At 50.0% G+C, this 11,664-nt stretch overlaps 2 protein-coding genes across 2 annotated transcripts; one reads left to right on the top strand and one right to left on the bottom strand.

Annotated features, from left to right (window-relative positions):
* Positions 1 to 9,497: 9,497 nt before the first annotated feature.
* On the bottom strand, positions 9,498 to 9,811 carry PtA15_2A724 (uncharacterized protein; the record flags this gene model as incomplete). Its single annotated transcript, XM_053166774.1, has 2 exons — positions 9,498 to 9,649; positions 9,727 to 9,811. 2 exons carry the CDS (start codon positions 9,809 to 9,811, stop codon positions 9,498 to 9,500), a joined length of 237 nt encoding a protein of 78 aa, XP_053017962.1.
* Positions 9,812 to 10,636: 825 nt separating this feature from the next.
* PtA15_2A723 (uncharacterized protein) lies at positions 10,637 to 11,364 on the top strand (the record flags this gene model as incomplete). Its single annotated transcript, XM_053166773.1, has 2 exons — positions 10,637 to 10,740; positions 11,145 to 11,364. 2 exons carry the CDS (start codon positions 10,637 to 10,639, stop codon positions 11,362 to 11,364), a joined length of 324 nt encoding a protein of 107 aa, XP_053017961.1.
* Positions 11,365 to 11,664: the final 300 nt, after the last annotated feature.

The raw sequence follows: 11,664 nt of genomic DNA, 5'->3' as shown, positions 1-11,664 counted from the left end.
TGGGATTTTTTTGGAGTGCATTTAGGCTGACCCTAATTAATTTGTACCTGTTTTTTTGCGTACCCCCTTTTCTGGGGTAAATACTAAGGGGATAACTTTTTTGTTACATGCCCCAGCCGCACAAAAATTTCAGGGCACTTTTAATTGTGAATATTCTACATTCCCTGAAATTTTTAGGATTTTCAGGGAGTGCATGGTGGTCTTAGTAGGAAAATTGCCGCTAACTGAATAACTTTTTTGTTACATTTCCAAACAAGCTAAAAATTTCAGGAATAATTAAAATCTGTATAATCTCCGCTTACTGAAATTTTCAGCAATGGGGTGGCATAAAAACATGAGATATAAGTGGTGTGCGGCAGTCTTAAGGGGAAAAATCAGGCTAATTGAATAGCTTTTTTGTTACATATCACAGCAGTCTAAAAACTTGAGTGAACTTTCAAATATGCATTTTCTACGTGACATTGAATTTTTGGCAATGTTGTGGCTTGTGGCATCAGAACATGAGTTATATGGGGTGCGCAGTAGTAGGTATTAGGACTACCGCGCATCCCTTACATCTCAGGTTATGATGCCACAACATTGCTAAAAATGTCAGGTCACGGAGTATATTCATATTTGAAATTTCACTCAATTTTTTAGACTGCTGTGATATGTAACAAAAAAGCTATTCAATTAGCCGGATTTTTCCCCTTAAGACTGCCGCACACCCCTTATATCTCAGGCCCCGTTTGGACGCCTGGTGTGATATGATAAATTGCATAATAAAATACATAACACCCAATGTGAAATCCAACTGTAATAAACCCAATCAAAAAATCATCAGATTTATAACATGTCTGTTTGGACATCCACTCCAGAATACATTTGAGTCCTTTTATAACAGGACTGTTTGGCAAACCAAGGCAGGCAGAGCTATATATGTATGTAGGCTGGAGGAGTACTTACTACACACCCTCTTGATGACCGGTCAACCGGTCTCAAAGAGGAAGGACACAGCCTCTTGATGACCGGTCAACCAGTCATCGAAGAGCACACATCAACAGCTTCTGGATGGCCGGTTTGACAGGCCATCCAGAGGACACCCTCTTGATGACCGTTCAACCGGTCATCGAAGAGGACTTCACCTCTCAATGACCAGTCAAACGGTCATTGAAGAGCACACCACCACCTCGTGATGAATAGAGAGGGATGAGTCCCTCTCAATGACCGGTTGACGGGTCATCGAAGAGGACTTCACCTCTCGATGACCCGACCAGTCATTGAAGAGGAATTCACCTCTTGATGACCCAACCAGTGATCAAGAGGGACTCTACACCCTCTCGATGACCGGACCAGTCGTTGGGAGGGACTCTACACCCTCTCGATGACCCGAACAGTCATCAAGAGGGACGCTACACACCTCTCATTGACCGGTCAACTCAATATCCGGTCAACCATCTTGATCTGACCGGTCATTGAGAGGGACTCACCCTCTCAATGACTGCTTGACCGGTCATCAAGAGGGACTCTACACCCTCTCGATATCCGGTTGTTCTTGATGACCGGTCAAGCAGTCATTGAGAGGGATTTTACACCCTCTTGATGACTGATTGACCGGATATCGAGAGGGTGTAGAGTCCCTCTCAATGACCGGTCAAGCAGTCATCGAGTGGGATTCTACACCCTCTTGATGAGTGTAGAATCCCTCTTGATAAGACTGGTTGACCGGATATCAAGAACTCACCCTCTCAATGACTGGTTGACCGGATATCGAGAGGGTGTAGAGTCCCTCTTGATGACCAGTCAAGCAGTCATTGAGAGGGACTCTACACCCTCTCAATGACCGGTCAAGCAGTCATTGAGAGGGATTCTACACCCTCTCAATGAGTGGTTGACCGGTCATCGAGAGGGTGTAGAGTCCCTCTCAATGACTGGTCGGGTCATTGAGAGGTGAAGTCCTCTTCCATGACCCGTCAACCGGTCATTATCAAGAGGGTGGAGAGTCCCTCTCGATGACTGGTTGGGTCATCGAGAGGGTGTAGAGTCCCTCCCAATGACTGGCCCGGTCATTGAGAGGGTGTAGAATCCCTCTCAATGACTGGTCAAGCAGTCATTGAGAGGGTGAGTCCCTCTCAATGACTGGTCAAGCAGTCATTGAGAGGGTGAGTCCCTCTCAATGACTGGTCAAGCAGTCATTGAGAGGGTGAGTCCCTCTCAATGACTGGTCAAGCAGTCATCGAGAGGAACGTTGTGTCCTCTGGATGGCCTCTCCAATTGGCCATCCAGAGGTTGTTGTGCCCTCTTTGATGACCGTTTGGCCGGTCATCAAGAGGTTGTGTAGTACTCCTCTAGATGACAGTACATATAGCCATTTATCACCCGGAAATAGAGGTCAGGACCTCTATTTCCGAAATGGCTGGGGGATTAAATTTCCCGTCATACCAACTAATGAATTTTATGATATGACTGGCCGGCCCAAACACATATAAATGAGGTGTTATACCCCAAGCCCCCCCGGTTATAAGTTGCGCAATTTATAACCAAAATTGGGGCGTCCAAACGGGGTCTCATGTTTTTATGCCACCCTGTTGCTGAAAATTTCAGGACACGGAGATTATACAGATTTTAAATATTCCTGAATTTTTTAGCTTGTTTGGAAATGTAACAAAAATGTTATTAAGTGAGCGGGAATTTTCCTACTAAGCCCACCGCGCACTCCCTGAAAATCCTAAAAATTTCAGGGAATGTAGAATATTCACAATTAAAAGTGCCCTGAAATTTTTGTGCGGCTGGGGCATGTAACAAAAAAGTTATCCCCTTAGTATTTACCCCAGAAAAGGGGGTATGCAAAAAATAATTAATTAATTAAAATTGGTTTTTTTGGTATTCTGATTGCATGATAATTTTGTTCATCATTTTAGATAAATTTTGATATTACTTGTGTTGCGTAGAAACAAGTAGAAAAAAACCGGGTATGCACGCGGAAAAGGGGGTACGCAAAAACTGGGTACAAACGCGGAAAGACCGGGTACGTTTGGTAACCCCCTTTCAAAAAAATAAAAAAAATGATCAATATATGCCATATTGATCAATATATGCCTTCCCAAATTCATCCATGCTTGTAGTGTAAGGCGCCTTTAGAGGAAAAAAGGCCTTTTTTGCCGCGAAAAGCGCTGTAGCGCAGCATAGCGCGTGCTCTTTTGCGCCCTGCGTGCTTAGCCTTAGCGCAATTGCGCGCATCTGTGCTAACACTACTCTAAAAGCTAAAATGGCTTTGCACCCTTTCCACGTAGCGTTAGCGCAGATGCGTGCGATTGCGCTAACGCTACGCTAAAAAAGAGCGCATTTGTGCTGTGCTACGCTACACTAAAAGCTATGGTTAGCGTAGCTGACCCACTGTTGGCAAAGTGGAAAAAAACTCACATGCATGTGCATGGAGACATTGAAAACAAACAAACACAAAAACAACTCACAAGCTTCTATATTTTAAGAAGCCAGGATGTCTATCTGAAATCTGGGACCACACACCTCCAAGCTTGACTTGACTCATATTTCAACACTACTTTCATCCTTTTTTGGCTCAATTCTAGATGATACCGGCCTTCTTTAGGGAAATATGCCAATTCAGATGGGCCTTTCACATCATTCTAACAGAGATGTACATGTTGTTGATCTGCGGGAGGCCCAACCTGCAATTTGTAACAAACTTACACCAACGGTGGGTAGTTATGGTACGGTTATTGGTAACGTACCGATATTGTAACAGTTTTTCTCTTGTTACCGTTACCGTTAACCGTAACGGAAGTGTGTTACAATATTGCACACCCAGGATGTTTGATTTTTGACATCCGTTACAATATCTTCCCGCACAGAGGGGCAGATATTGGACTATATATGATCCAGAGGGAGCCATCTGCCCCTCTTTATCTTGTTGACCAGTGGTTCATGTGTAACACAAGTAACACACCAAAAAAGATCAGGCCCGTTACAATACAGGCCTGGGGTCAAAACTGGTTGTTACTAGTAGCGCTAACGCCTGAGCGCAGTAATGGCAAGTGTTATGCTACGCAGATAATGGTGGTTATCATAGCGTATTGTAACTACCCACCACTGCTTACACACGCGCGCATGACAGTTACATTAGCAAATTGAAAAAATTACCACCTTCATGCGCATATAAATAATATGAATTGAAACCCAATAATTCATCTTAATTACCAAACACTTCAAATTGAATTATGCTTTGATTGTGGCCATTGTGTCTTAACCTCAACCCAGCCAATTATGCTGGCAGTGCAGTTCCCATTTACATAACATATTGGTTATGATATAAATACATAAACAATACATGATGTAATCCAATTCAAAGAGCACTGAATGGAATCACTGGTTGGTTATGATCAGCTAGTGTGCACAGCTACTGATCCAGGATCAGTACTGATCATTACGCTGCCCTGATCATTTCCAATGTTGATCCTCATGAGGATCTGCTTCCCTTGAGCGCTTCCAGTTCCCCCCTGGTCCTGAAGCGCCTCCAAGCGCCTCATGTTCCCTCCTGCTCTTTCCCCCTCTATATAAACACGCCCTGCAGGACTGTTTATCCCTCAGAATATTATTACAGCAAGGTTTAACACATACATAGTTAAACAGTGCCTTCATTCTCAACCATATTTCAATTCAGGAATACCTTCAACTCTTGATTACCCTTACCTTTCTGTAGGTAAAACCACGAACCCAAGTTGAGTTATTCCTTGGATGCCTATTAACACCCTGTGTTGATCTGGATGTGCCTTAATTGAGCAAGCCTCTCAGTCAAGATTACTGATAGAGTGAAACTTTTTACAGGTCTTACCACAAACCCATTGGCCCATCCTTGGCATCTTACACCATCATCTTGATAGTAACAACCCTCTCAGACACGGTTAGTTACATACAGGCTGACAATCTATGAATGTGGGTCTTCTACAAGGATCTCTTACTGTGGCTAGGGTGTTGAGAAGGCCTGGGTCAATGAGTGGTGCCGCGGTTGTCAACAAAGGATTCCACTACATTTGCGGCCAAGAGTCAATGCATGGCGATGAGGAGCGGCGGCAAGATGGTCCGCAACGGTTTTGAGGGTTTGGCAAGGCGGTTTCAGTTTCCAAATGGAGATGCCGAGGGGGCCAGGGGAGCTGTATGATAAGTGTGATTGCCAAACGTTCCAGGAGTGCTCATTATAAAAGGGGGGGGGGGGGTATTTTCCAGCAGCATTGTCCCCCCAGGGGTTCTGGTTTTGTCCTGGCCCCTCCCTGCAGGCCCCCTACTTCGCTTGGATAGGCCCCTGCTTGATATTAAAAAATGCTGGCTCTTTTTTGCTTGTTGCACTGTCACAAGCTGGAGAGTCTATCCATGGCACATAGTGTTCGGGGATAATCTATTCAACAGTGTGTCAGTCGCCATTATTTGGCTGCACACCAAAACTTAGATCTTTTTTGCTATGTTTTTGTGAATTTAATAAATTTGGATATATGCCTTCCCAAATTCATCCATGTTTGTAGTGTAGGGAAGCTCTTGTGAAAGCAAAAGCTATTGCCAAGCTTAAGATTCCCCCTCGACGCCTCCGTGTTAAATTTGATGGTAAATTTATTGATGGCAGGACTGGGTCAGCCCCTTAACTTAAGGGGGGGGATGTTGTAGCCGTTGGGCTAGCTTGGTAACCCGACCGCTACTTAGCGGCTGGTTGGCCTGGCCTAGCTAGGCCCCTTAGCTCACCTTGGTTATGGTAACTCCGGCCCAGCCCAGCCTGGTCCGCGTTTCAGCCACGTTCCTTGTTTCCTCTCTGTTTCATACTCTTTCCTTGCTTATGTCATGCGCGCATCTACCCTTGTATCTCTCCTATAAAAGGTTGTCTCTTTTGCACCTTCTTTTGCAAATCATCCTCTTTTCAATCTATATACTTCTATCTACAAACGTTCCAAAGCTAGAATCTATTGAGCCCACATCCTGTGCCCTGCCCGCCACACGGGCAGCAACAATCAGGGCAGTATCACCAGGAAAAATCAGTAGTCATTACATGACAACTGACATGACGCCTGCTCCAGCTGGCTATCCAGCCTCTAGTGCAATTTTAACCAGCTGCTCCTCAGCTTTGTCCCAGGCACAGCTGCTGCTCAGCCTTGGCCCGGGCCCAGCTGCCCCTCAGTTTTGGCACAGGACAAGCCACTGCTCAGCCTTTGCCTGAGCAAGAAAGGGCGTTGATAAACACACACCCGTCCCCCGGGGGCACACCCACGCCCACACCCTTCGAAAAGGGCGTGTGGGACCGCACGCCCTTTATCAAGGGCGTGCACATCCCTGTATGGGCGTGCGAGGGCGTGCACGCCCCCACATAGGCGTGCACTATGCCTGCTCGCCGGGAGCCCCTCGGCGGGCAGGTGCAAGTATACCTGTTCGCCGAGAGCCCCTCGGCGGGCAGGTACAGGTCCCACCTCGCCGAGAGCCTCTCAGAGAGCAGGTATACATGCACCTGCCCGCCGAGGGGCTCTCGGTGAGCAGGCTCGGCGGGTAGGTGTATGTATCCCTGCTCGCCGAGAGCCTTGCCTGCTCGCCGAGAGGGATAACTCTTGGCGAGCAGGTATACAAACACCTGCTTGCCAAGGGCCCCTCGGCGGGCAGGTGCATGTATACCTGCTCGCCGAGAGAAATCCTTGGCGAGCAGGCATACAGATCCCACCTCGCCGAGAGCCTCTCGGCGAGCAGGTATACATACACCTGCCCGCCGAGCCTGCTCACCGAGAGGCCCTCGGCGGGCAGGTGCATGTATACCTGCTCGCCAAGAGAAATCCTCGGCGAGCAGGCATACAGATCCCACCTCGCCGAGAGCCTCTCCGCGAGCAGGTATACTTGCACCTGCCCGCCGAGGGGCCCTTAGCGAGCAGGCTCGGCGGGCAGGTGTTGGTATACCTGCTCGCCGAGAGTTATCCTTCTCGGCGAGCAGGCAAGGCTCTCGGCGAGCGGGGATATGTATGCCTGCTCGCCGAGAGGTGTATGCCTGCTCGCCGACGATTTCTCTCGGCGAGCAGGTATACATGCACCTGCCCGCCGAGGGGCTCCCGGTGAGCAGGCTCAGTGGGCAGGTGTATGTATACCTGCTTGCCAAGAGGCTCTCGGCGAGGTGGGATCTGTATGCCTGCTCGCCGAGGATTTCACTTGGCGAGCAGGTATACATGCACCTGCCCGCCAAGGGGCTCTGGGTGAGCAGGCTCGGCGGGCAGGTGTATGTATACCTGCTCGCCGAGAGGCTCTCGGCGAGGTGGGATCTGTATGCCTGCTCGCCGAGGATTTCTCTCGTCAAGCAGGTATACATGCACCTGCCCGCCGAGGGGCTCTCGGTGAGCAGGCTCGGCGGGCAGGTGTTTGTATACCTGCTCGCCGAGAGTTATCCTTCTCGGCGAGCAGGCAAGGCTCTCGGCGAGTTGGGATCTGTACCTGTCCGCCGAGGGGCTCCCGGCGAGCAGGCACGGTGTGGGGGCGTGCACGCCCTCGCACGCCCATACAGGGGCGTGCGCGCCCTTTGACTCGCACGCCCTTGATAAAGGACGTGCGGTCCCACGCGCCCTTTTCGAAGGGCGTGGGCGTGGGCGTGCCCCCGGGGGACGGGCGTGCGTTTATCAACACCCTTTCTTGCTCAGGCAAAGGCTGAGCAGTGGCTTGTCCTGTGTCAAGACTGTTGTAGCCCAGAGGGCTACGCACTCCGAGACTCGCCGCAGTCGCGGTATCTTCTGCATCCCGGACTTGTGTCCGGGCTGGGGTGTGTGTGAATTGATCCATATCTGTCATTAGAGTTCCTGAGTCACATCAAAGACTGAGGGGTAGCTGGGCCTGGGCCAAGGCTAAGCAGCAGCTGTGCCTGGGACAAAGCGGAGGAGCAGCCTGTGAAAATTCTAGAGGCTTCAGCTGTGCCAAAATGGGCACTGAGCTGTGTGCCAGCCAGCCCTGCACTAGCAGATGGAGTAGCTTGGGAGCTGAAACCAGAGCTGTGTTATGTCAGTTGTCATCAACTGACTACTTTTTTTTTCCTGGTGTATGTTTTCAGCGGCGAGTGTTGAGTGGAAGTGGAAAGCATCAACTGTGTGTATTTAAAGGAGGATGGGGCACAGCAGTTTGTCCCCCCAGGGGATCCGGTTTCGTCCTACCCCCTCCTTGAGAGCCCCCTAACTGCTTGGTTAGGCCCTCCCTGGACACTTTTAACAACCGGCCCACTTTTGCTTGTTGCTACGGCACAGCTGGAGGGTCATCCATAGGGCCTTCGGGCCTTTGGGGATTTTCAACTTGTGCCTTTGCTTAACTGTTGTGTGCACTATTTTTTGTGGTAACTTTGTATAAAAAAAACACCCCAAAACTTAGATTCAGAGGTCTAGGATTTTGTGGATTTAAGAAAGTGGGATTTTGGTATTATTTGCGTTGTGTAGAAATGAGGAGAAAAAACCGGGTATGCACGCGGAAAAGGGGGTACGCAAAAACCGGGTACAAACGCGGAAATACCCGGGTACGTTTATTAACCCCCTTTTTGAAATTTCTGTTTAATTTTTTTCCTTCCTGCAACATCATAACCCTTCTATCATCTCTCTTTCTCTTGCTTTCCCCCTGTCTTAGTTTTTGACCATAGTAAGAGCTTCATTTTGTTGCCAGATCAAATTGGTCATTTTTACATACTCATATGAACTAGAGGCTAAGGTGGCTGCGCCGCTGCGGGGTGAAGTCCTGCTACCATCTATCTTGCTCATTTTCTCATAACCATTTGCACCCAAATCACACACAGGTTACGCCTTCCAGAGAAGCATCCCAATCTCTGGTCATGACACATCATAAACTCCAAACCAAAACCATGTGAATTTAATCAAATTCTCATTTCATTCAACCTTCAATGCCGCCAAACCCCTCCAATATTCATAATCTTCCCCGCAAACATGCTACACCTGGAGTATAATTTATTTAATTCTTTACTTGATTCTTTTAAAAATTGAGGCCTCTGACTGAAATCCTGAATTTTTTTAAAAAAAGGTCTACGACTCTTGAAATCAACTTTTGTATTGTAATTAACTAATTGAAAATGTCTTCAACCAGAAACCAGCTTAAAAATTCATACATCATCATCTGAGAGGTCAGGATGATGATGATGTCTATCTGACAGAAATTATTGCAAACATTGTACTTCTTAATGCCAGCGTCAAACAAAAAGGTACATACACACAAAAATTGGGTGGATTTCTTTGCCCAGCTCTAGACCTATGCACATCAAAACCTATATGCACGAATGGGCTCGACTGGGTCTGGCATCGTGTAGAAGGGTTGGATCACCAACAAAAACTTATTAATTATGTAATAATCTGATGTTTGAAAGAGATGATCAACATTATATTTTGGTAGCTGGTGGATATTTGGATTGACCGATCTGGAGTCAATCACGTTGTTGATGAGGATCTGGACTGCCTCCGTGTGGGACAAGCCGAGGGTGGTTGCGAGGAAGCAGAAGTCGTCTAGGTGGTGCTGGGACTTGATCGTCTGGATCTTGGGGCCCGACGAGGACCAAAGGCCTTGAAGATGGACAGCCAGAGTCGGTCGAGCAGGTCGACGGCCTTGTGGTAGTGTTTTTTGATGGCTATCTCGAGGTCAAGGCCAATGAATTTGCCTACACACACATATATATAAATTTAGACCAGTCTTGCAGATTAAATATACCAGAAGGAAAGGGGAGGTGGTCTCAACTCATGTGGCAAGAGGTGCTTGAGTTCTCTGCCCGGAACACTGGTCCGATCTCGTAAACGCGCTCGAAGTCGGCAGCAATGGCCATCTGCTTGGCCAGCTCGGGCTGTAAACCCCCACCCCTTGTGGGGTTTCACAAGTCCTGTCACCTGCTTACATTATCCCTGACCTGCCACGAGTACTTAGACTCGTCTCCTCCCCCAGGCCTCCTTCCTAGTCCGGCAGAGAGCTCTCCCTCTCTCCGGTCTAGGTAAGCCAGTCACACTTTCCCCTTCTCTTTCCTTCTTCCTAGTTGTACTTACAGAGAGAGCTCTCCCTCTCTCCGGTCTAGTTACCTGCAATATAGTCCCCCCACGATGGTACTAGAACGTTCTCTGGATCTTTGCCTCGTCCCTTGCGCCCCTCGACGACAATCAGTGAAGACCCCTATTTAGGAGTCTTACACTTTTTTTTTCTAGTTCCATCTATCATTGGCTCGCCTTCATTGGCTCCCAGCCTCGACCTCTGGAATTTTTTCTCTCTATTCTCTGCGCCCCACCTCCTTGCTGCGCTCGCTTGCCTGCCTTCTCTCTCAAGGAGCCGACCCCAACGGCCCCTCTCCTGTCCTGAACCCGGCCAGACAAATACTTGCCCGACCACCCCTTCGGTTCCTCTGTCTTGGACTCGACCGGGTGAACGAACGGCGCCGGTCCACCATCCTTTTCGCTTCGAAGACCTCATTGATTGATCTATCACGCCGGCCTTTCCTTCCCTTTCTCAATCAACCACTTGACCGGACAGCCGACATCTACCCCGAGGCCTCTCCTGGTCACCTACGGCCCGCTACCCTCCACGGCTTCCCAGTTGGTTCTGTAGACAAAACTGCTTTAGCCCGCCTAACCAAGTCCACCCCAGCAGTTCCACACGGCCAACAATGCCAACCAGAAAAGATCCTTCCTTGAGGTCCCTTGCCCCTTTGGCCTCGACCACCTTGCTCTCTTGGTTTGATGACCCTACAGTCGACGAGTTCCACACGTGGTCAAGAGGATTGTACTATCAGCTCGGTATCTTGCCCATCTCCGTCCCCTCAAGTCATCCTCCTCCTTCAACGCCTCCCCGCCCCGATCCATCCACCAACTCTTTGTACCCACTGGACTCGACCTCTGTCCTGCGCTGCGCCACCCCCTCGCGATTTACTGGCTACAGTCCCCCGTCTGACCAGTTGTCTCAACCGGCCCCACCAGCCACGCCCCTTCCAGCCGCCGGGCCCGACCTGATCCTTCAAAGCACAGCTCCTCGCCGCCATCGAAGCTCTCCTCTCCCTCGATCCCCTCCAGAACCTCCTTGTTCCTCCGCCTTCGCACTCGCCCTTGGCGCTCCGTCGCTCCTCGTCTGAGCCCCCGCTTGCCCCGACCTCGCCCTCCTCCTCTTGAATCCCAAAGGACCAACAACAAATTGTCGCCGGCCCCTCCGTTCCTGCCCAACCTGCTGCTGATTGCCAGCCAGCCCAAGGCCCTCCCGAAACACGCCGGACTATCCTGCCTCGCCCCTCACCTGCAAGCTCACCTTCCCCAGCCAACCACACTCCCCCGCCCCCACGACCAACAGCCCGCACCGACCAAACGCCTGCTCCTCGTCTCCGCCATCGACGCCCTCCTCTGACTCCATCTCGCGCACGCACTCACGCCCTCCCTTCACCCGCACACCCACGCCCTCTGCGCATCCTCGCCCTTCATGCAGCTCCGCGGAGACCAGCTCGCCACCCCGCTGCCCGCTGAGCTCATCCTCCCCACCCTTGCCTTTGTCAAGGCACTCGGCACCTTCTGTCGCCTCCACACCGGCTCCTCCCTCGCCTCCTTTGCCGCAAGCTCGCTGCTCCTCTATACCCAAGCTCGCCCTCCCCGCCGCCCGCTTCACCGCCTTCGTCACCGTCGGCATGGGCCGCGCCCCCCGCCCGCCCCT

The sequence above is a fragment of the Puccinia triticina genome, chromosome 2A (genome assembly GCF_026914185.1).
Source record: "Puccinia triticina chromosome 2A, complete sequence".
NCBI classification, from domain to species: Eukaryota; Fungi; Basidiomycota; class Pucciniomycetes; order Pucciniales; family Pucciniaceae; genus Puccinia; species Puccinia triticina.
This window is presented reverse-complemented; position numbering and strand designations above follow the sequence as displayed.